This window comes from Bradysia coprophila, unplaced genomic scaffold (genome assembly GCF_014529535.1).
Source record: "Bradysia coprophila strain Holo2 unplaced genomic scaffold, BU_Bcop_v1 contig_232, whole genome shotgun sequence".
Taxonomy (NCBI): domain Eukaryota; kingdom Metazoa; phylum Arthropoda; class Insecta; order Diptera; family Sciaridae; genus Bradysia; species Bradysia coprophila.
Window position 1 is genome coordinate 18,831,889 of NW_023503493.1, and position 26,763 is coordinate 18,858,651.

General features: G+C 33.1%; 1 protein-coding gene and 1 long non-coding RNA gene across 2 annotated transcripts; one reads left to right on the forward strand and one right to left on the reverse strand.

Moving 5' to 3' along the window:
- The first annotated feature begins 1,345 nt into the window (after window positions 1–1,345).
- Window positions 1,346–4,093, forward strand: LOC119075572 (nose resistant to fluoxetine protein 6-like). Its single transcript, XM_037182039.1, has 8 exons — window positions 1,346–1,493; window positions 1,649–2,009; window positions 2,074–2,147; window positions 2,213–2,360; window positions 2,431–2,589; window positions 2,647–2,848; window positions 2,997–3,184; window positions 3,439–4,093. Exons 1-8 carry the CDS (start codon window positions 1,346–1,348, stop codon window positions 4,091–4,093), a joined length of 1,935 nt encoding a protein of 644 aa, XP_037037934.1.
- A 9,207-nt stretch (window positions 4,094–13,300) lies between these two features.
- Window positions 13,301–17,117, reverse strand: LOC119075712. Its single transcript, XR_005087440.1, has 3 exons — window positions 16,983–17,117; window positions 15,003–15,007; window positions 13,301–13,311 (listed from the first exon to the last, which is right to left on the reverse strand). It is a non-coding gene; the product is annotated as an uncharacterized LOC119075712 (long non-coding RNA).
- Between the last annotated feature and the right edge of the window lie 9,646 nt (window positions 17,118–26,763).

Genomic DNA, 26,763 nt, shown 5'->3' on the forward strand with positions numbered 1-26,763 from the left:
TTGCCAAAATTATTTCGTTCAATTTTCGTTTCTACCATCATCGCAGACAAATAATTCAATTACTCTTGAAACTATTTGAGAGCATGTCTTTTTCGGGTGGTATCAATGCGTTTAGCTACATTAATTCCTGACAGTCGATCTCGATAGTCACTTGTATTAATATTAATATCCTTGTATTTTTGGTAATATAATAGATACAAATTTTTGGCCAAGACATTCTTCAAATTGGTGAATAAATTCCACAGAACGCTAAAATTTCCATTTTTAAGACTTTTCAAAAAAAGGGACTGTCGTGCAAACCTTAGACCCCCTCTTGGTCTTGAGTCGAGTCGAGTCGAGTCGATACAAAAGAACTTTGTCATTTATGCCCTCCGTATGACTGTTAGGAGAGACGCTAATTACAGGCTTCCCTCTTATATGTCTAGGTGTAAAACTCTCGGGGTCGAGGCGAAGGCTAAATCTGTGCATGAGTGTTTTACGGCTTTTTCGAGCCGGTTTGGAATTTGCCCAGGATTTTTAACAATTTTAGTCGTTTAGTTGACCCGTGAGCCAATAGGGCCACGTATCGCCATTTGATCAAGTCTCTGTCAAATGATTGTGAACTAAAATTCGCTGTTGGCTCATACATGTTTTCTGATACCATAGCCGGATAGTTGGATGAAGATTGGTTTCAGTATTGCTAAGACGCGATCGTTATTTTTCTTATTCAATTTTTTTGTAGTGATAGTTGGTTTTCGTTCTAAGTTTCGTCAGGTTTCATTTGCTGTTTATAATTTTTAAGAGTTTGATTGTTAATCGTTGTAATCAGGGCCTATTTTCGATAATTTAAATTATCGAAATTATCGAAAAATTCTCTAAATTCTCCAAAAATTATCGAAATTCTTAAATTTACTTTTGGAGAATTTTGATAATTTTTCGATAATTTAAATTATCGAAAATAGGCCCTGGTTGTAATCGTTCATCATCAGTTGGCAAACATGCTGTCGATGATTATTCCGAATAAAATAAAAAATAAATAAATAAATTGAGCTACGCATTTTTTCAAGGGCTCTAATATACAAAATTCAAAATTGTGAGACGATTTTGAAAAGACTCCCAAACACTATTCTCCATCCGTATATTTTAACCTGGTTTTACCGCTAAAAGTAGCTGCTCATGATGCAAAGGTCTCTTACACTCCACGAAAAAAATTGAGATAATAAACGTAACCATCAATTGATTAAAAATAATTTATGAAACAGACGAGCTAAATTTTATGTCAATGCCAGATAACGTTCTGTACTTACACCAGAATCGATTGATTATTGAAAATTAGTTTAGTTTGATTGCAGAAATCATCATTGAAATGACATATGTAGTGAAAGTTTCATTTATTTTTTGCACATTTGTAACTTTCTCATGTGGAAGTGATCTTCATAACGATGCTAGTTGCGACAGTCAATTAAGTTACTTCGATTCTGCCTTTGAAAGGCGCGAATCGTGGGCATTGAACAGTAAGTGAAATGTGAAATAAGTTATGTCTTATGTTGAATTTTGAGCATCAGTTTGTTTTATATATATTGAACAGATCAGGTTTCACAAATATTGGCCTAAGCAAATATATCTTGAGTCATTTGGTCAAAATTCACATTTATTCTTCTTTCAAAAGTGTTAGATACATGGGGCAGAACACCATCAGGATTACTGCATGGTAATACTCAGAGTCCTGGCCACTATACGGAATGTGTGGAGTTTCGGCATAATGACATTCAGGGGCAACATTGTATGCTAACGGTAACAGCGGCTGTGAATAGTAGCAACGTAAGACGTGATTGGACCAATCCTGAATCTAATATACGAGATTATAACCTGACACCTATCATTGGAATATGTTTACCGGCATCATGTTCTGTCAACAAAATTATTGATTATTCAAATAAGTTTCTAATTGAGGACGGTTTGGAGGGAGTTAGTGCGATTTGCCGCACAAATGACGCGGTACCGTTTCAGACAATCGACTATTTTGCTATGTTAGTAAGGAGGAGAAAAATATTTAATCGGAGTTATGGCTACTGATCGGACTTCTATTTTTAGAATCATCTTCAGTTTACTATTTGCTGCACTCGTCGCAAGCACCATCTACGAGGTAGTCTTGTTAAATAACGGGAGTGAGTTTAAATTGAACCTGAGTTTATATTTTTAAAGTACGATGTCTGAATGTTAAACCTTACAGGAGACCCGAATAAGCTTTTAGCAGCTTTCTCTCTATATACAAATGGAGCTAAATTGTTCGCAATGAAAGAAACTAGTTCTCCAAATGTGATCAACTGCTTGAATGGTCTCAGAACGTTATCAATTTTTTGGATTATTTTCGGCCATCGGTTAGTAAATTAATAATGAAGAGACATCGTCGTTCCGGAAGTATCAATCAGTATACGGTCAATTTTTTAGATTCGATGATCGAGATTACGTACCAGTATTTAACGATTCTTCTACCTATTACAAGAAGTACATCTACTTAATATTCACAAACTACGATAAACCAGTGGACACATTTTTTGTAATGGGTGGTCTGTTGGTCACTTCGTCCTTGTTAAACTCCCTAGACAGGTTTGCCAAATCGTGATAAATTGTGATCATTGTATTCAAGGTTATCCACAATCACAGGAAAAACGTCAATATTCCCCGGATGTATCTGCATCGATATTTGCGTTATACACCATCACTAGCTCTGATAATTTTGTTCCACGTTTCATTCACAAAGTTTCTGGGCGCTGGACCATTTTTCAATGCTTACACAGAAAATTGTGAGAAATATTGGTGGAGTGCTCTGCTGCATTTGACGGTATACACAAATCCATTATATCCGGTGAGTCTTACAAATAGAATATTATCACCCCTTTCGATCATTTCATCCCCTACTACATACACCTGAAAAACGATACTAACTAATTATGGTGGGAACAAAGGTGACATTTGCATAAAAACTGATTATTTCACCTTTTACAACAATTTAGTGCTACGACGTCTCCTGGTATCTTTCGGTTGACTTTCAACTATTTCTTATCAGCCCAATCATAATTTATCCTATTTGGAAATGGGGTAGGAAAGCGTTTTGGATATTACCCGTAATTGTACTACTGGTGCAAGGATGTATCTTTACAACAACATACACGAAGGGAATCAACGTTTACTTTTTTCAAATGTAAGACACAAATTACTATGAGAAATGGTTAACAGGTGTTATTCACATCATCCAAACTCCCACTATAAACTAGCGTACTCAAATGTTTGTTCAAACAAATGAAGTACAAGATTTGGAAATGATGTAATGATTATATCGCAATACGCTTGCCAGTTTTAAAAGGTCAATCAGTTCTGACGAATTCCGCCTGTCTATCATTTTTGTGCGAGAGTGAGAGAGTAAGAGCAATTTTTGTAATTGTCTCAATTTAATAGGACAACCCTTGAGGGAATTTTTGCATGGCTTGAAAAGTTTTACTTTCCAACACACTTGCGACTAGGATCATGGGTAATCGGTATTATGCTTGGATTTGTGCTGCATCACGAAAAAGGAAATAAATTGAAAATTTCCAAGTTTGTTAGTGCTACGTTGTGGGTCATTTCAATTGCTGTTTTGTTGACAATTCTTTTGTGTCATTATCCATTTATCCAACTGGATGACAATCGTTCAATATTAGCGAATGCCTTTTATAATGCTTGCTACCGAATAGGTTGGAGTTATTCAGTAGCTTGGATTATTTATGCCTGTCATAATGGATCTGGTGGCGTCATCAGATGGTTCTTGTCGTGGAAAGAATGGCAGCCATTGGGTAAACTAGGGCTGAACATTTATTTGGTTCACCGACTGTATCAAATTATCACAGTAATCAATCAACAGCAACCAATTGTTTGGGACTTTTTTACACAGACCCAAAAGTTCTTCGGAGATGTTGTGGTTTCAACAATACTTGCAACGATTTTGTATTTAATCATAGAGAATCCTGTATCGTTAATTGAAAGTTATTTATACGATAAAATTAAAGGGTGTAAACTGTATCAAATGTTATTCACTGACATTCTGAGGTTTCTAGCTATGGTTGTGAAAAGCTGACATTTGAACTTCGTCCATACTGAAAATAGAAAATGTTCTAATCTAGACATAAGGGCATATTATCTTGAATTGGAGCTTTAGAGCCTCGGCAATTCTCCGCTATCAAAATTTTTTCTCCGCCAATAAAGGATTTGTTCCACAGTTTTTCCGGCTCTTTCCATCCCCATAAGAAATATGGTTTTGAAAATGCAGATGCAGACCTCCGCCAATTGCAATAGTTTTGTATGACCAGTTACCTCAGATCAAATTTTTAACACTTTGAGGCAATAGAGAAAGGACCAGTCTAATTCCTGAAACTACGACTTTTCTTAAACTAGAGTTTTCAGTCTTAAAAATTGTAACGCAACAGACCGTTTTTGGCGGAATCTACCCATAAGTAACATTACTTTCATTCTTACGGTAAGTCTTTCAGAGGCGGACATTTGTAAAACGTTTTAGATTTCAAAAATATTCTCCTGTTTTGCACACGTAAAACATCATACTTTCGTATCTAAGCTGTATATTTGTTAGTAATTATAAACTGACGTTATTACAAGATCCGAGAACTAAAAAATCCATTAAATGTACCCACATAATACAACAAGAAAATATTTCGCATGACAGAATTTCTATTCCTCTGCAATTGTTGTTGTCGTCCAAATGAAATAATCATAATCTAATAATGATTTTCTAATACACTGCGCTAAGGCTATCTAATTTAATGATGCCGTACATACAACCGCATTTCATTTTGTGTATAAAGAAACACAACAAATAAAATCCGAATAAACAAACGAAAAACCGATAATTTCCTATTTTTGTGTTAAAATGGATAAAATAAACTTTCGCTGGACATTGTCACTCTATCGTACAACCGACTTAAAATATTTATCTCAATTATAATGGCACGTGACTGTGGCCACGTGTCACATTAATGACCTTGCAGAATTTAAGTAAAAATGGGTAGATGCTTCTCGGGATCCAATGTCATTATGAACAATATTCTTCTATTGATAACACATTAATGTGCGGTTCCTTCATTGTTATTTGAAGCGAGACCAAACATCAAAATCAAACGCTTCGTTTGAGTGCATAGATTTAATGTGATGAGGTCAAAGAGTGAGTGACATTACATTCAATATTAATAAGAATTTCGACCTAGAGATTTAATGCCGTTCGAACTGGAATAAATCAGGAGTTGTAGATCTTTATGGTTTCAATCTCCAAAAAATAATTATATTGAATGAAGTACTAGATTCTCTCTCAGATATCCTAATGATATTTAGCTTCAAAATGTTCCATCATCATCATCATCATCGGACTTCTTACTTCTCGATGGACCATAGAAAGTCTAAGAATTGTCGCCATCGAATTCGGTTTGGTGCGAGCGCCTTGACTTCCGTCCATTCTTTCCCGGCGTTCCTAGCTTCGTCGACGACTGTTCGTTTCCACATGATTTTGTTCTCGGTTGTCGATGTCATTTTCCAAGTTTCACAGCCGTAGCAATAATAAGATGCAATTTGATTTGAAGAATTTCAGCTTCACGTTTCTCGTTAGTTGTGAAGATATCCAAATATTGTTTGGAGAGATGAAAGCTTGTCGCGCTTTTTGAATCCGACTCTGAACGTACATATCAGCTCCGCCGTCCTTTGCTAAGAAACTTCCCAGGTAACACAAGTTCAAAATGTTTAATGCAGCTTAATTAATTTTCTTTTTCTGACTTTCAAAAATGTACAGAATTTAGATCCTAGTCGAAATATCAAGATAATTGCAAAACGACATGAGAGTCCAATGTTTTATCTTTTGAAAACTCTCTAGTCACAATTTATGGCGACGTAGAATATTCATTTATTTAACGCTCAGTTCCTTTAAACTATCATCTGTAAAATTTTTGTTTGACACGCAAAATTCTAACAATCATAACATCCATTCTCATATGCATCGCCGACAGATAAATTGCAATACTAGAAAGTATATTGTTTATTTTATCGAATCTTGAATGTAATGCAATCGTAGACAATAAAGATTCAAATTACAAGTGGACGGGAAATTCCCGATTTTTTTTATTTTCGGTGATATTATAGTATATCGAAAATTCTCATAAATCAATTAACAATAACAAAATGAAAATGCTATTTGTTACCAGCCAGTTTCCCAATGGTTTTTTGAGTATAAAATAATAAACTCAACCACACACAATATTACAAAAATTATCTATAAAATTAAACATAAACATTTTCTCGTCTATCCAACTATAATAAATATAATTTAATGTGAACATGCAAATCTATTCAATTGAAATAACATTTGTCCATTATCCAAATCAGATTATGATAATGTTACAACGTAGTGTAGACAATTGTGTGCAGAGTTATGGTGCATTCCTCTCTATAGATGTACATTACAGACGGACTAGTCAATCGACTCCGACTATATGCCAAACATTAATTCTCTGGGATACATTGAAAATAATACAATATTGACACAGATGATTTTGCATTAAAGAGAAAATAATTGTTTTAATATAGATTTACGAGATTATTCAATTTTGTGGGATTTGTTATGCATCATTTTCCTGAAATCAGAAATTGCGAGTATTTTTCCCGTTTTTTTATTATTTTTTATCGGATCGCACAGTAAATTTATAAATGTGGTTTTGGTTTGTTGATCCTTTTGTTGGATGAAAAACTGACGAAATGGAAATAATTGGTGTTGTTCATAACTTCATTGGAAAATAAAATAAAATTGTTTGATGGGAAAAGTGGTGGATGATTCGGAATGGAAATTCCGAATTATACTCATACCGAGAATGTCATATTTGTATTACAAGCAATAATTTATAGTCACCCGGGCGTACATACAAGAGGGAAGAGCGTACAGATAATTTAGGCAGTTTAACTCCAAAGGTTTAGGTTTCCGTTATTTCAATTGATTATTACTGTACAGTGTATACTAAAGCCGTATAATGTGTCTGTAGATTTTTATTAACATTATATCAATAATTCATCAGCTTCAAACTAAAATATTTATTTTATCAGGCATTATTTACCGAAAATAAGACCATAAATTCCCCCATGAACAATGTGTCAAGGAAACCACAAGGTGATGTAGTACCAATGCGTCAGTATTTAACTTTATGTGTGCGTTTTGTTGGATTTGTAAAATATTGCAATTTAAAAGAGTCCCCTGAGCCGGACGAAAGTGAATTCGAATGAATGTTTTTTTGGTGAGTTCTTCTTGTGCTGGTCAATTCGATTATAATATTAACATTTCTTGTCAAAATAAATAATTTATCTGTTTCTTATATTTTATGGCTGGGGTTGTGGATTTACATGGATTAAGAGACACTTCGTTATGGGACGAGATATTGTTCAGGTCGACCATTTCGTGCGGATTTAGGTAAATGGAACTAGGCCTTTGTCAATAAAAGTTCTGGTATCTGTTAAGGACGTTCCTTGCAAAGAAAGCTTTTCGAAACCATAAACTCATCGACTCGTACCAATGATAAAGAATGTGAGAATACGAAGACTCACTTCCTACTGATACAATAATGCTCAGTGCACCGAGGATAAACAACGGAGATATCGCATCAATCAGCAATGTGATTTTATTATCCTTTTTAGGACTTTGGTTTTGATATTTGTATTGAATGCGTTCCTATTTCTATGGAACGTTTTATCTCCTTAACGCATAAAGTTGTTAGGAAAATAAAAGAAAATCTGGTGAACGAAAAAATTGAATTTCATGCACATGTGATCATATCAGATTTAGCCAATTTTGACCACAATTTTTGTTTCTTTTATATCTCTTTACATTTCTGCTTATGCATATAAATTGTTGACGTACCGCAATGTTATTTTGACGAAGGGAAAACGTGTAAATTTTTGTATAATACACTGTAAATTTATGAGAGCACTGAGGTCGAGAGTTTGCTTCTTCGCACTTTGAACTAAGCTAATAGAATGTACAATAGGTGCAACATTAATCTTTTAGATTCAAGTATTTTTTTTTTAAATCATAACGAAACTATTGTCCGATAGTTACAACGTAAGTAGTGGAAGTAGTAGTAGTAACTTACTGATATAGATATGAGTAAGATCTTTGACCTTTTAGTTTATATATTGTCGAAAGGGAAGGTACTTTACATCAAAAAAGTCGAATCAAACATTTTCACTCGTTATTAGTTTTCAGACATATTTATCGAAATCTCGTTTTTCTTAGCAGTGTATTTATTCAACTATAGTAATCATATGTGTAGATTTCTTATAGCCAGTCAATAAAGATTGAGAAGGGTAACTTTATGCACAGAAAAGAAGAAAGAAATGAAAAAAATTCACACAAAGGGATATCAAAAGCAATGACAAACTATGTGTCTACAGTACGTGTAACTATGGCTAAGGGGAGGAAATAAGGATAAGAAAATGACACCCTTTTCACACAAAAATAACAAAACTGCTGCATACAAATACAGTACGTATTGTGTTGTATGCGTGATATCAATTTATATATAAAATGAAATGTCCTTTTTATAGTAAATTGGGAATTAAATTTTTTGACATATTGCTCAGATATCGATACCCCATAATAATAATAAACAGAAAAAAAGATGAAAGAATGTCAAATCTAGTCTAGTCCTCTTATGTGACTGATATTTTCAAACGTAAATTTCCAGTTTTATTGAATACATTCTCAATCGATTTATACTTATAATGATGTCGTAAAAATACGCTTTTATAAACAGCCTTTATTTGATTTAATATGAATGATGATTTTAAATTGAGTTTAGCCATTGGGCTATATGATACATGCGAATGGAGTATCTGAAAAGGTAATACTATGTGCGTGCATACTGCGGGAGATCGAATTCAATGAACTGATTTGTTTCAACAAATATTTGCTCGTGCAAAAAAATTATTTCTGATTTATTTGAGCATTTGATTCAACTCGCCTTTATGGTCAAACAAACTTTTGTAAGCATAAAAATAAATATCACATACGGACGGATGAGAGATACGGTTTTAGGGAAATAGCCATTCAATCAGAATTACGAACATTATTTTATTCGTTATTGTGTTGAGGCTGGGAAGATTATGATCTTGGGGACCGATAAAGGGTTATGGAATATACTTATCGCTTTGCTTATTATACAACTTAAATGAGTCCGACTATCAATCGCAGTACATTTTGTAAGTGATTTGCGATGAGTTAAGGATAATCAGTTTTTATAGCAATGTTACACTTCATGAAGTAAACGATTTTATTCGCAGTACCGCAAGGAAGTAATTGATTTTTGATTATACGCTGGTTGAGTGTAAAATATTAATAATTTCTTGGCTTCTCCTCAATCGAAAACACAGTTCCTGCAGGTTGATTTTATACCAGAAATTATCAGAAAACATTGAATTCTAAGCCTAGAATTGAAAAAAGAATTCCAATCCTCTGGAAATATAACATAATGGTCATAACATCATTACATTATCATATCTGAATTGTTCATTATGTTATTTATTAGTGTAATTATAAGTAAATAAGTAATACTATTGCTGTATAATTGTAAATGAGTTACAACATAACTGTTATTGCTTTGTTTACATATGCGCTTAATTAACATTTAAACACAAAAATTGCCGTCGGCATTTCTGTTCCAATATCTCTTTGTTTCAATATCTTGGAAAATTTTGAGTGGTTGAATACCAAGATAATAATCAAATATTGAACCAGATCCTTATGATCCGAGCAGAAATGTTGTGATGATATGATATGATGATACAAATACACAATGTGTATATACACATATATGTTGAACGATTCAATCATAGCACTGCCTCTAGCATTCACATATAAAATCAGGGTTCAAAAAATGTTGATTTGATTTGGGAACAAAATTTGATGATTAATTTCTAGTTTTGATTTGATTTCGTCTTTTTCTGATTTTTCCTTTTTATTTGTTTTTTGCGTCACTGATGATGAGACTAATGAAAATTTCAAGTTTCACGAAAAATCAATTTTTTTTAAAATCATGATGATCAAAATCATGAATTTTGATTTGAGTTTGATTTTTGAACCCTGTATAAAATATCTGGACGCTGAGAAAAGAGTCATACGATCTTCGTGTGAGTTAAAACTCACAACAAATTCAAGTCACATACATGTATCAAAATTTTTAGGCTTTTTGACGTCTGATGTACGAGTGTGAATGCTGGAAGCAGTGCTATGTTTCAATCTATGTTCCATTTGAATTTTAGTGTACCTCAGATAACTTATGTTTTAATATGTTAAAATGAACATAACTCATCTGACTTAGGGTGATAAATTATATATCATGCGTGTAGAATCTCTACGTAAATATCATTATATATATACGGCAGTTCATTTAGAGCATAAATATATTTGTCTACTGTACTATTTGATTGTTAAACGATTTGTAATTCAAATAGCTTTTAGACAAATTACTCAACAATAATAATCTATTCCATTTGGCATAAGCAAAAGTTCTAGTTAATATAATTGCTGGTTGTGGAAAACTATCGCCATAAGCGTAAACTAATCTAAACTGATCTAGAAAAGCCAGTACTAACGTCTTTGAACATCCTTGCGGAAACTTAATATATTTGTTTTTATGGCTCTATTGTTCTTGCCAATTTCTCTTTTGCGAAGCATGCCACCACTGATTTTGAAAGCTGTTCTAATAACCCAATTTTTAATGTGCATTAGTATTCCGTTTACATTTTTATTGAGGAACCGCGGTTATCTTAGTATTTTGTTAATCATTGCACAAAAGGCATATTGAACACCGGTAAATATCGTAGCGTCGCCGTCGCTAACAACTTATAACGTCGACACGACAAACCACTTCTCATTGTTCAAATTACAAAGTCATGTAAATAGCTTTGGAGGACTACGAATGCGTTTTGTTCAATTGAAAAATATGTACACACACTTTGTGATGCATACGCGTGTTCCACTCTTCTTCGTTTTATAATTTCTCAATATTTAATTTAATTTCAAGTGTTAATGTATCGACATGGGGTAAATATTGGTGTTCGTTTGGTGAGTTTGTTTTGGGTATTGTTACATATTTTTCAATAAATAAAAATCTTTAAAAAAAACCAAACGTTTGACATGAAAAATTCTCAGCGAGCTTCCCGCTGACTTTTACAATTCGAAACGTGTTGAAAGGAAAATTAACAAATGGGCGTGTGTTGAGGTTAATAAAACTATTTGCGTTGTAATTGTTAATAATATTTTTGAGAAGAAAAGAATGAAATGAAATGAAAAGCAATTTATTATTGGATCCATAACAAATATCCCTTTTTGAAGTTCGAGCCTGTTATTTATTGTACTCTTTGACTGATTTTCAACGAACTCGTGAAGCTGCGACTGGCACTGACTATCTGTTTTCTTATAAATTTACGCTACTTGTAGTTCGTATTCCTCAAAGTTTTTCCGGTTCTTTGTTACTGTAACAAGCTATTCATTCATTAGATTCTCGATAAACAATCGCGTCAGAGTAGCAAATACTTTGTAAGCAATGTCGATGATGAAACGAATTTTCTTTTCAAATGTTGATACCTTTCATTTTCAATTTATTTTTCATTTAAATTGCAAACAAAATACCATATTTTCAGATCTACTTTGTCTACGTACATTATACGAATAAAGAGAAAAGCAATTTGTCTCATTTTGAAAGATTTATTTTTATTTGCAGTCACATTTTTCCATAAAGAAAATTTTAAATCCTAATAAACCAATCTGGTGATACTGGCACAATAACAAAGAAATGTAATTTTCCTTACGATTTTCAATGCAAAAGTGAAACACGCGAAAAATATAAATCACATGTGTGCGTTTCATACTTCAGGAAGCATATTCAAGGAAAATTCAATACACATTTCCATGATGTGTTATTATAAAACTTCCACGGCATAAGCATTTTAGTTCGTCGTCTTATTTATTGTCACTTTGCATATATATCGTGCATTGAGCTCATCTCTTCTAGCGTGTATGCATAGTCAACCCCTGATACAACATCGACAAAAAAATATTTCTTTCAGAACATCGTTTTCAAATTATATTCAAATTTGTATTTGTTTGGGATTCTTCGTTACTTGTTGTTCACAATGCAATTATGTCGCTGTTCAAGAAATCATCACATATCCCGAATAGAGCTGTGCGGGCCATGGTGTTTTCTAAAGTCCAGTCCGCAAAAATCTAACCCTTTGTAGAGTCTTATAGAAACACGACTATTTCGTTACAGGATTAACAAAGTAATAGGGGAATTCTGTTCATTTTATTTATACTGAGTATATCCAGTATAACGAGTATATCTTCGTATATTCCGTATATCGAGTATAAGTCGCATATGTTTGACAACAGCCACATGTGGAAAAATGAATTTTTTTACGCGATGGATTTCGATCAAACAAAATGTCAGTGTGTAGCTTGTGATCTCAGGAGTCTGGCAAGGTAATTAGTTTTTCAATCAGACATCAGACTAATATCGGCTGAGCGATAAGACTATGAAATCATGTGCCTAAAAACTTATTACCTTGTCAGACTCCTGAGATCAAAAGCTACACAATGGCATGTTCATGGCAAAAATTTCATTTTTCCAAATGTGGCAGTTGTCAAACACATGCGACTTATACTCGATATACGGAATATACGAAGATATACTCGTTATACTGGATATACTCAGAATATACGCGATATACTCAGTATAAATAAAATGAACGGAATTCCCCTAATGACTTGCTTTATTAATTTTCTCACGGACATTTATACAATAATATTTGAATGAGTAGTCGATACTACACCCTTACCCTAATCTAACGATATATACATCTGACCCGGTCAGGCCAGATAAAATGCCCGCAATTTTCTGCACAACTCTATATCGGGAAGAATGTTATTTTTCTTTATCAATTTTCATTTATTTATGGGGATGACATTTTTAGCCTAAAGGCGAAGGTGTTTTACTGCTAAAAAATTGATGAGGAATGTGAATGACTTTCGAAGTTTTTGAATCTTATTTTACTATGCAAAGGTTTGAGCTATGTGCTGCAATGGTTATTTGGATCACAAGGGACGAAAGTAAAAAAATTCAACCGTGTGCGAAGTTTGCAGCCCGTGGCCGAAGGCCAGGGCGGCAATCGTACAGGTTGAATTTTTTTACGTCGTGCCATGTGATCCACACAACTTTTCATTACAACAACTACGAAAATTGTAATTTGAGCTTCCTTATAATGTTTCAACTGATGAAATTTACCGAAATAAGTTGAAATATGCGGGGGTCCAGGGGGCGGCAGCCCCCTGGTAAAAGAAAAATTTATAAATTATTGGCAACGTTCTTTTCTATCACAACAATCACAGTGATCACAACGACACCAGACGGAACACATGTTGTTGCTGTCATTTACTTTCGCATCCTCGTTTGAGGGGCGAAAGTACTTTCGCTCCTCTTTTGGGAGGCGAAAGTATTTTCGCACCTCTTGTGATGTCGTGGCTAACTGAGAGTTGAATTTTTATACTTTCGCATCTCATTCGGGAAGCGAAAATTACAACTTTCGTAGTTGGTGTAATGAAAATAAATATTTATATTCAGAATTATATATTATCCTTTCGTGTGTCTTATTTATATGAAGAGAATTTATTCATTTTGCTATGCCCTCGTCGTAGTTATTCCGTCTTCCCTGGTCTTAGTATAGAACAGAAATGAAGAGAAAAAAACCCATCTGCAAAAGATTCTTTTTGCATCGTATGTGAATTTGACAACCTATGCACTGAGATATTCCGTATAATTTATTTCAACGGTTTTTCTCTTGTTTTTGAAAATGTCATGAACTTGTACGCTAGAATTTAGTCTAACATTGATTTATATCCACTTGTGTTCCCCGAACATTGTCAGTTTGTAATTTATTACTGAAACTGATTTAAATAATTTTAGAAAAGGGTCGGTCATTAGTTTGTCTTGTTTTTTTTTCTGAAATTATCTGATTCAACGTACCGGCATTTGCATATCATCTGGATTTCAGGTACCACAATCTTACACTTATAAAAACGAGTTCACACAACTAGGACACTTTCCATGTCATTGTCAAGTGCAGTGCAAATGCTGGTGCGTTGTCCGATTGCTTCATAGACAGTTGCAACAGGACACTCACTATATAGCCGATTTACACTGAGCACGAAGAACATACGATTCAATTCGATAGACATTTCAAATGTCAATAATAAAGGCCATCATAGAAGAATGCATGTGTTCAGCGTAAAGGCAAAGATTTAAATTTAATTGCTAAAATACAATGTCCGATAGTGACCATGCAGGGGAGTGTAAATAGCAGGGAAAAATTGAAAAGCTTATTTCCCTGGGGAAGAGCTTGATGAAAATGTCGAATATTTGGCACAGTAGATTTTGCAATTTTCTCTCTATTATTAGGCACACATTCAATATTCAAATTTTTTGTTCAGTAAGCTTAAAATTGAATTTGATCAATTCATATGGTGAGCCACGATAGGGAATATTGCAGTTTTTAAACAGCTCAGCTTATTCGCTAATTTTATAACTTCAGTCTAATTACAGCATGACAAAAAATTATCTTACAATCTGCGGAAGTATAATAGACTCGATGATTGCTCTGGCTCGGAAAATTGCCTACAAACATTTAAGCTCTTATAAGGACATTAGAGACTAAGTTATTATTCGGAAGGAAATTGAAGTAAGCAATCAAATTGTCGTCCGCCATGTGTGAACTACCACCACTGTGAATATTATCATGATCTTTCATGATTTCTGTGTATTATATGCCAATCATTTAATGAAGCAACACAATTTTAGATGTAACAGATGTTATGAATGTCTTAGGCAGACTGTGTAAGCAAAATTGCATGACAACTAAAGGATTCATTATACATGCCATAAGAATGGCACTTTCTCTGTATTTTGATATGGCCAAGCAAACATGACGGCCACATTTGAAACAGACATTAAAATGAAACGAAATTTTGAAATTTCTATTAAGGTTTGGTGTAGTAACACCGGTCTCGGTATTATTAAAATAAATTTATATCCAAAAACGGACATTATAATATGGCACATACTTTCCATATATCCGTTGTACGTACAACATCAACAAAGTTTATGTTTTCCTGTATAATTGCCAACAATTTGTACGTAATTAAGCTTTTCGAAACACACGTTCTAAAATTAGTAACTTTGTTGCACTTATATTCAATGTCCATGGGTTTATGCATAAGGAGTGTGTAGTGTATGCTCCCAGTGAAAATGAAGTCTTGAACAACGGACGTTAATAAAGTTGGTATTATAATTGTTCTCTTTCGTTGATTCGTTGAAAATCCTATATGGTATGTTACTGTTGGAATGGTGCACATAATATGCTGTGTGTTTGCAGTGTGTACATACAAAGAGAACTTTAATTAAATTTATTGTGTTATAATCGTCGAGCGTAAATAATATGTTGGACTATTTCGAGTCAATAACTATTCCGAGTGTACAACCCTTTTTGGATTTTAATTAATGTTCCAGAGTTACGAGTTTCAGAAGTGTTGTAATAATAATTATGAAACAGCCTGTGTGATCATTGAGAGCGCAATTAAAATAATGACAAGCAATTGAAGTTGTTTCATCGTTCCTGCTCCAAAAAATGGGAAACTGATAATTTTCTATCCATTACTCGTAATTGAATCATCTATGGAAAAAATTGTAATTGAATCAACAAAAGCACACTCTCATCAAATGTGTATATAAAGTAAACACACACCCTATGCCAAACCATACTCATTCATTCGATCTTTTAACACGTTTTCTCAATTTTTTATCATTTTCGTTCAAAAACAAACATTTTTCCATTTCAAAAATGTGTACACACCATTTCTTCGTGTGAACGATGTAAGCACAACATAACATAGCATAAAAAATTCATCTTTCCCGTATAACGGGTATACACAAAAGTTACTGCATACGGCAACGACAGACAAAACCATCAATGATTATTTGCACTTTTCCGGCAAAAGTTTCCAAAAATTGTTTTATTTCCGCATCACTAACCATATGATAAATGTTCTTTCATTCAATAAAGTGGAATGGTCATCAGTCAACTTCATCATAAATTGTAACAGAATCAAAAAAAAGAACACAAAAAAATACAGAAAGTCGTATTATTGTGTGTTGGAAACGTGGATGTACACAAAAATATTCGATTATTTTGTAATGATTGTCGATGGGTATTTTTGGGAAAATGATAATTTATTGTTTTGATGAGAAAATTGGGCGTGGAGAATATTTTTCTGTATTTGCATTTCGAATTAAGATATGGCATTTGAGATTTTATCTCACGATATAGACTTGAATGTGCATCGACAAGGGCGATTAATTTTTTTCGAACAAGTGCTCGTAAAATCGAGTTCTCCTGACAACCACAGTTTTATTGAAGCAATAAATCTTTTAAAGTGATTGATTCAGTTAAATTGATATTCTCTTCGTGTATATGCATGTTCATACTAAATCGGTTTTTCGTTCATTTTTTGATTTATTACGAGTCAGTTGAAAGGTTTGTAGTACAGAAATAGAGCAAATCTCAAACGTCTAACGGGAAATTTCAACATTTAAAGGATTCCGATACGAAACCCTAAACGTAGAATTTTCACGGAAAGTACCGAATCTGAGGTCACAACGGTAAGTTTCAGAAAACATGAAAACTAACACGTTAATATTGACGAGGTCAAATGTAAGTCTTAATATTTTTTTTTGTGGCCAAATCCTAAAATCTTAGAACCAGGAAGGAACCTTGCACACGTCGTCACATACCCAAACTGTGAACTCAAACTTTTTTCTTAAATATTGAACTGCGTTCCGTCGGCTTATAAGCCGGCATTCGTCTATTAGAAGTACTTACTTTACTTTACAGGCGCTACAGCCACTTGTGGGCCTTGGCCTGGTCGAGAATCCGGTTCCAGCGTGTCCGGTCATTTGCTGCACTTTGCCAACCTCTTATTCCAGGCGCACGAAGATCTGATTCGACGCCATCTGTTCATCGCATTTTAGGGCGTCCTTATGGATCATTTCGGAATAACATTGAGGGGGCTCTGTTTCTATCCATGCGTGCTACATGCCCGGCCCACCTCAACCGTTGTACTTTCACCACTGCCACTATATCTGGCTCGCCAAAATCACGTTTCAATTTAAAGTAGTTGTATCGTCGCCACCACCTTTCACCTTCACGCATCGCTCCGAAAATAGTATGAAAGACCTTCTGCTCGACCTATTAGAAGTATAATATTCATAAAATTATTGAATCTGTCACTTGAAGTACCTATATAGAAGTAAGTAATAGTAAAATATGGAGGTCATAGCTTGTTTTGTCGAACCCTTTCCAAAATATTTGTTTTGTATGGGCGGAAAACTGCAAACGTTCCGCCAGGCCAGAGTTTTGAAAATTACAAAAAAAATGTAAAATAAAAAAGTTTAGCAAAAAGGCTGGCGCTTTCCTTTTCTTTAGCGCTTTCCGCCCGTTACACCTCCAGAACAAACTATATTTAAAAAAAATAAAAATATTTTGTATGAAAGTCGGACCACGTCCGACAAAAGATTGAAAAGTCGATAACAAATGATTTTTAGAAATCTGAGCGGATTTAACTATATTTACTTAGATTTAATGGGTTGGCCTTCGGAAAGACAACGAAATAAGTTGAAAAATTCTTTTGAATTGTTTCAAATGTTTGGTTACCACTTATTTCAAAGGAAAATAATTTCGACTGATATCTGTAAAATTTATAACATCAAAGCACTGACAGTGCGTTGATAACATTCTCATTTTTACAGAAATACATTAAGCAGTGATGTTGTGATGATCGTTGAACATTAAACTAATGCACTAAAACAATGTTGTCAATCATATAGTAAAGCTGAATCTTTTCTGGCCAGCAACACAACAGAATCTACAAACAATAACATAAAAATTCGCTTCAACTTTTCGCTTTTATTTCATCAATAGCGATGTGACCAATAATGTTCTTAGCTCCTACATTATAGCAAAATATCTTGTAAAACCCGAAGAAATTTTTATTGTCTCAGTTCAATTTACTTTATTATTCAGCAGCATACACAGTATTCAATTTCAGTTGCTACTTAAATTTCAAGTATCAGTAAAACTTACTATCAAAATCCTAATGTAATATTGTCTCTCTTTTCAACTCAACCTAAAGTAATAGTTTCGAAAACTCAATCATCTTTCGGTTCGCAGGTCTCACTACTATTGGTATGAAATCGCTTTGTTTCTGATATGCAACTCTAGTTTCTCCTTTGACATTATATCCTAGTTGTAAATGTGAAAGGAAGCTAGAGTAGATTGGTATAACATTGAGTTTTACGTTATTATGGCAAAGTATAAAGTTTCTATTTAAGATCATGTCATGTAAGAGATTTACATTTTACATTTTTACATTGAGAATGGCTGGAAATATTGTTATTACAATGAAAAAGCGAAAAATTTTCAAGATAACGTGAATTTATGGAAAACATAATAATAATGCAATAAATCATCCTCAAATCAACTTTTAAGTAAAAGCTTTGTATATAGTTGATGAATTAGTCATAGTTCATAGTGAACAAGTTCATACAGTTGTTGCAGCAAAACTAATGAGTAAACTTATACTAAAGAGTGAATTTTAGTCATTACTTTGCTACCACTATCTTATTGAAAGAGGAAAGAGGAAGTTGTAACACGCAATTTACTATAACTTCAGGCACGCCAGAAAGTGCAAAGGGAGTCGAGGAATACCTCCAAATAAATTTCTAAAAATTAAAAATTTGACTTTTGATTTTTAGAAATTTTGGAGGTATTCCTCGACCCCCTTAGCACTTTCCGGCGTGCCTAAAGTGCCTGCTCGAGCATTATCTCCTACGTGTTAAGGAGTACTCTAATATGCAATTCCAGTTTTACAGCTGATGTTGGAGTATTTTAATTAATTTCACAATGTATCGGGATATTACATGGATTGCGAATTGCGATTTAATGTAATTTTGATAAGTTCAACGCACCACAGAACACAAAGCCAAATATGTTTACAGATAAACCATTGCTTACATTGTACAAATATTAACCTAAAGCATATTCGTATATGTTATTCGGAAGATTTAGAGAATTTAACAGAAATATGTTAGATTACAACAGAGACTTTCGTTTGACTTTCGACAATAATTTCCATTTTCGGTTTAGCTCATGTTACGTTTTGTTGGAATTGAATTCTTAAAACAAGACTTAACATTGAATTTAGTTTCACAGCAATAAATTGCCAATTAGCTTAAACAAAAGCGCAGTACGGAGTAAGATAATGGATTCATTGCATTAAAAGGAAATATTTTCTCTTCTTGCAACAGATAGACGAATGTGAATGTGTGGTATGCTAGAGTTCTTTAGATTGGTATCTTATTGTATTTTCAATATGTAGAGCTTTTGAAACTTACTGTCTCGTTCTTGCTGTGGACTTTATCGGTCTTGATCCATATCGTTTTTAATGAAACTTGAAAACAAATTTATGTGAAATTTAAGCTATCGGTGAATAGAATTTCAATGAGACTGTTTAAAGCAGAAGATACTCCACTATGTCATCGGCTTTGAACATTATTTTATATTAGAAAATTTGTGGTTGAATTGATGAAGTACAAGATTTGGTTTCGATCTATTGAAAATACTTAGATCGAAAGTAGAACAGAATCGATAATTATACTGGTTGCCTCTGTGCGAAAGGTGAACTGACATACCCATAACTCTAAAGTATAAAACAGCTCTAAGGTCAAATTTTCAAATGAGCAGAGTATATTTTCAAAAATACTAATCTAACAGTAAAAACGAATGAAATCTCTATCACCATTTCGTTCCATCGTATTCCTTAAATATGATTGAATTTAACCAGAACCGAAAAAAATCTGAATTTATCGTAATCATTTGTAATTCTTCAATTTGAGTCATAAAATGAAAACCGTATAATATTCAGATAAATTGTTCCTTTTTGTTATACGTTGCAGTCAAGTTGATGTTGCCACAAGTTGCATTTTACGAAAATGCAAATCATTTTTCGTTTTATTATTGATGTGACAAAATAATAAATGAAAAGGGTTAACCGTAAGAAGCGAAAAAGGGTTGCGACGCAATGATTTTCTATTGTAAAATCTATTTACATTTTGTTAACTGCTATAAACACATTGCATACCAAAATGCCGTTTTCTTTCGAAATGGATGACGACGATCTGTCTAAATATATTACCGTCATTGATTTAATTCAATAAATTCTGTTGGAATATAAAATACCACAAATTAAATTATCACAAGAAGCGAGATACAGGAATAGAAAACGGAATTGTGAAAACTTTAAAATACAGTGTGCTGTAATATGTTTTTCAATTGTTTGTACTAGCACTTATTATGTTTTTATGCAAATTAATAGAATCGAGAGAGTCACTCGGCTCAATTTTAATGAGATGTAAAGTAAGCGGCATCAGAAGTTTGCATAAATTAACTTTATATACTGGTACGAGTCGTGGTATTAAAAGGGTTAAATCTTTTCCCATATAATCGAGCGTCATATAAATGATATGTGTGGATGGATGTTGTGTTATACAATACCAATTGTTGAATTTATTTTTAGGAAAGGATTAAAACTGATTGATTGGTGAAAATTTATCTCGACAACCGCGACGAGAGTTATATCATATTTCGTGTCAGTGACTGTAATGGGAAAGCAGGAAACAAACCATTATTTCCAACGACGTACCATAAATATTCGGTAACCCTTTTTGATTCAAAATAATTAAAAATTGATTGAACTCAGTTTGTTAATTGCGTTAAACGAAGATAACATTTCATCATTTAAAACTCTCGACAACACTTTAACAGTTGCCGATGACGAGGTTTTTACTATTAATTTTTGAGTTGTTATAATTGAATCATGTGCTCATTAATTGAGTTAAGAAAAATTCTATCTATGGATTCATTGGACTGGACATTTAAGAAAAAAGACCCAATGATTCCCAGAGTAAAGGATTTGGATAAGCATATCACCAGTGTCATATAGCAGATATGTAGTAAATGACGTATAGAAGTATGACGTAGTAAATTTCAAGGCACATTACTTGTACTTGTCAAAGTCGCTTGTCGTTTAAAAAATATTATTAGGCGCATTAAAGCTAAGAAGACAGCACTCGAAAATTAAATTCCGCCAAAAAATTTAGCAATTTCATACTTAGATTTTTGGAAATATCAGCAGTCAAAGTAATGTTCTGTTTTTGTTCTGAATTCCTTCGGTATACATTCATTCTCGCCGCTTTCTCAAAGTTTTCCCAGTGTTCTCGTTTTTGCTATACTTCACAAATATTTTTTCACAAAAATCTGTTACTTTCTTGTAGTATCAAAACATGAATTTTGCTGAATACCAGCCGTGAATCGTTTTTGTTATTGACGCTATCGATAACAAGTCATTAGCATTTTTTTAAAGTTATTCTATACTTGATCATGAAGTCCATTCACAACCAATGGACGTTGTCCCTACACCTATTTCCTTTTTAAATAAATAAACCCATTTTTTACTTTGATAAAACGCAAACAATTTATTATAAATATTACAATAAACATCACAGACCTATGAATGGATAACTATAAAATTCATAACGACAGATCATACATCAACGATATTATTGTGGCAGTGGTGGCCATTTATAACAGACAATTTTCCTATTGTATATGTTAAGTCTCTCATAAAATTTCCATATCTGCAAATAACGTTTTTTCATATCATTTCGTATTTTTCAATTTTTTTTTTCTTTAAGATCCGGTTAACCGCACAATATACTTAAAATAAAAAGATTTTATCCCTTTTTGGATATATCCTCGACTGTTGTGTCAGTGCTTACAATCTACGTGAAAAAGTGGGGTTGATTTTGATACAGAAAATGTATCACTCGAAGAGAATAAAACCATAACGAAATATTATGTACCCCTTTTTGTTCGTGACCACTTGACCGTCCCATCGGGACATTTTCATTATAATATTTATCTGTTGTATTAGGTTGTCCGTATAGTAAATTGAACCGCATCCTATCGACGAAATTCACATACAAATTACCAGTAATAAATCATTTTCATGTCAAAATATAATTCTTTTGAGATCGAGCATTTTGTGTTTTTTTTTAATGTTCTGTAAATGATCTATGACCAGAATCCAGAAAACCATGAACTTGTTTCTTTTATGTTGTGTGTTTGTTCAATCTTAGTTGTTGTTTTCTTGTTATTTAAAATTTAATCTACTGCTTCATGGTTTGGTGATTTATATTTTGTGAATTAAAATTAGATTGGAAGTAACAATAAAAAGGAAGAAGAAAAAACTTCAATTTGATGGCTTTTTGTATATGTTATAAGATGGACAAATACGATAATTTAAAACCGGTTTCAATGTGAAGCTGACTTAATTAAATAAAAAATGGATTTTATTTGATTGACTGAACACATAATCCACTATAGTTCCAGAACTTTGAATTTTTTGTACCACACCAACCACTATTTTTCCGACTTTTAGATTTATTTTTGATCGAAGTATTTTCGAACTTTTTCATTATTTTATAAATTTTGCAACATTAGAAGACGTGTCCATTATTTATTTGGTCGGCGTCAGATGATTCGTCAGTAAAGGCTAGTACACAGTTCGTGAAAAATGCATGCAAAATCGACCTCTGCAAAATGCTTGCAAAATATGACACAAAATGTATGAGCTAGCTGTCAAATATTTTGCAAGCACAGAGTAAACATCAGGTTCACACCGAGCTTGCAAAATATTTGACAGATAGCTCATACATTTTGTGTCATATTTTGCAAGCATTTTGCAGAGGTCGATTTTGCATGCATTTTTCACGAACACATCTTAAAAGCTGAAAGGTAACACAATTTCTTGTATAAATTGTTCAAATTGCTTGATTATCACCAAATATTCTAATACTAAACTGTAGAAACTTAAGGCAGGTACACAGATCGTGAAAAAGGGACCCATACAAAATATGACGCAGAATGTATTAGCCTAATCTCAAATATTTTGCAAGCGTGTTTTTACATTGTGTTTGCAAAATATTTGACATTGGGCTCATACGTATTGTGTCATATTTTGCAAGCATTTTGCAGCGGTCGATTTTGCATCTTTACATTATAAATTATTGATGTCTGAAATGCCCTTGGAAATGCCACCCCTAAGACTTTTTTCCTAACATTAAATCCGCAAAATTTTCACTGGCTGACTATGATACAGGCCGGTTGTTATTGTTGTCATTTTCGCAAAGAACAAGTATAATAGACAATTATGCCACAAATGGTATGTCATATATTAAGGGTATCCTGACTATTTACAATTCATAGCAAAAAAAAACAATCACAGAAACACATTTAACTAAATTGGATTTTACATTCGCCGAGGGCAAAAATACAACGTAAATAGAATCCACAATAAAAAAGTGTGTCCCCAGAAGAATTTAAATTATAAAAAATGTGACATCGTCACTAATGCTAGAACCCATAATCATTATGTTAAAGCTACCCCTAGATTTAAGTTACAAGTATTTTGTGATAAAAAAACGAGACATTTAATCGTCAACTAAAAAAAAAATCGAATAAAAAACACATCCAATAAATCATTGACCTTATCTGGAATCTATAAATGTAACCACACCACACACATAAGTAATTTCTATTTTGCCCCATTATGTGAATGTTATCGTAAATCTCAAATAAAAATGAACAATCTTTCATTATAGCCTCAATTACCTTACGAAATATAATTTACATTTAGCAGCGTCGGTCGGTACAAATAAACCATTCCACGTTGGAAAACGCGTTGGGGAGATGGACTCGAAATAAATATTTTTTCACCAAAAGAAATGAGACCTAACATGTTACGGAACACAACGTTTACGTTTTACAAGTTAAATCGAAAACGCTTTGAGTAATGTCGTTAGATGTCCTTTATACAATTCAGCATCATATTGTGCAAAATTTTCAAACTTTAGATGCGTAAATCGTATGAATCTCGTTTTATAATAACAGATCTAGATCTTATAAAGTACGTTTGCACTCGACTTCATAAATAGCCATTTTATTATCAGAAACCCGGCACAGTGACACACAAGTCGGGCTTCTGCGTATAAGAATCATTTCCGAAGAAAGTAACTTATGGTCGTTAGAAGCAAATTTTTCAACTTAAACGAATGTACGGGCTAAAAAAGTAATTTGTTCCCTCTTATTATAGACATAATTAACAGGGTGATCAACATGTTGACAAGCTTGTTAATTATTTGCGGTAATTTATTTTTTCTTAGGGACTGCGTTTTATAAATAACACCAAAAGTAAGAGAAGAGGATTAACATGGTGTTATGGCTTATGATTTGTATGTGTAATGTGTGTTGAATAGGCTGTTATTTATTGATTAATGTTTTATGACTGCGCGTACATAAAATAACATCCACATTCATTCATTCATGGTCGAGTCGTAATTAATAAATGTTTCCAGAAAATAAACAGGGAATTTAGTAAAAATGATTTAAAAATACCGAGATTTATCTCTGATTCGGGAGTAATTCTGGGAACATTATGTACATTAATTCTTTTAATAGCTACCCTCCGACAGGCAACACCATTAATAAAATAATTACATTTTTCGTGTAACTAAATGTCTCTGTCAATTGTTCGAATAATGAACACTATGTTCGCAACGTTTTCACGTTCACAGGTGCAATACTGCCTACCTTTATTGGCGAATAAAGCGATTACTCGCTAATTAACGCTCTCTGAATATATGTAGACTATTTAAGACGTAATTCTACATTTGTTAGGCACAACAATTTGTGTTACTAGGGGTTCCAAATGAAATCCATGAACAATGATGGTTGAAAGGAAAGTGACAATATTCGTATTTACATTTAAAAGTTTATGTAAAAGCTGACAATTCCAACGGCATATTCATGTTGGTGGTTCTTTTCGGTGTGATGTAAACAAAAATTGAAACTCTTCTTTTTCGATATTTCGAGCCTTGGTTCAGCTCTTCTTCAGGCTATTTGCATTAAACAAATCAAAAAGAAAAACTTTTCATTCTAATTCTTTTGCTCATACATATCACAGCTGGTGGAAACTTATGGAAACTTTCGGAGCCCTAATTCCTAAAAACGAGATAGACCTAAGGAACTAACTAACTGACTAACGTAGCCAATTTGAGTTTTCTGAAAATGCGAAATTTTGCTTACAAAATACAAGATTTCGAAATTCAATATCTCGGCCAAAACGTGACGTACTTTAACGTGTGATAGCTATTTGAACTCGTATTAGATTAGAGCCTAGATTGTAGATATCTAAGTTTGGGGATCGTTGGAGTTAAGGGGGAGTCAAAAAGTTGCTGTAAATATGCTCCGGAGCCTTAGTACATAAAAAAAGGAAAATTTTGTGAAATAGTAACAAAGGTCACAAGCTTAAAACCTACGGCTATTCATCTGTTATCGTTAACGCCGAGAAAAATAATGACAAGCTCTGGGTAATACGGCCTTTTATACAGTAAAATGAATGTTAAAAAAATTGAAGTACAAGATTTGAAATCAACCTATTAAAAACACTTAGATCGATGGAAGTAATCGACTATTAGATTATAATACTGGTCATATGCTTGCCGTCTGTTTCCTTTATCATTGACAATTTTGCAATTACTGGAAGGTTAGACTTGCTTAATAACGAAAATTTCAATTACGATATGAAGCTAGTGTCGAGCAGTCCCATAATGGGTATTTGGTTTCGACCTACTCCACGATGAAGAAATATGATATCTTTCCAACAAAACTAAATTAATTGACCGTTCGCCCATATCAAAGAAATTTTACATTCCCTAGTTTTAAATGGACCAGGAAAATTCAATTTGTAAAAGAAATGTTTCCCCCGTTTTAATGAAAATGTTTAAAGGTTTGTTCCTTTGCCAACAGAAAAAAAAAATGAAAATAAAAATAACCCCAACGTAATGGTGCAAATCCTCACAAATTGCTTCTTGTCAACATGTCCAAATCAAATTTCCTAATACTTTCACCATACACGCACATACATCCGATTACGTTTCGTTTTACCACACATTTGACGGTGAAAGGTAACCCTCACTTACTTTTACTTTTTGATAAATCAAAAATAAAGGGAAAAAAACGGATACGGAAAACGAACATTTACTTTGTTTGGTCAAATTTGTTTGTTTAAAATGAAGTTACAACACAGTTTTCCTCTTTGATGCCAGTCCAGCAGGTTTAAAAAATAATGTAGACAATATTGTCATTCAAGTGGAATGTTATATTGAACGCAGATGGAAAATGAGATAAAATATTATTTCGAAGTAATATACGTGAGCCGAGCCGACAGAAACTCTTATTTACAAGAATATGTTCTTACGTTTTGCATTATAAGTCAGTATTACAAAGGATTTATTTTAATTGAAAAGCAGACCAGTTTCTGTTCCCTTAAATCTTAATTTTTGGTTTTTATTACCCAATTATTCATGAAATAATAGCACTAATCCCCAACATAAATGACTGTAATCTGTAGTACTCCTTTTTTCCGTTTCATTTGTACCTAATACTTCCAATTGATTGTATTTATTTACTTTTGCCTCTATC

Bases quoted from the DNA above. Each gene is read 5' to 3' on its own strand.
- LOC119075572 (XM_037182039.1), top strand. From the start codon at position 1,346: ATGACATATGTAGTGAAAGTTTCATTTATTTTTTGCACATTTGTAACT. The intron at 2,590-2,646 runs GTTTGCCAAATC...CCACAATCACAG, and splicing joins TTGTTAAACTCCCTAGACAG to GAAAAACGTCAATATTCCCC. The intron at 2,849-2,996 runs GTGAGTCTTACA...ACAACAATTTAG, and splicing joins ACACAAATCCATTATATCCG to TGCTACGACGTCTCCTGGTA.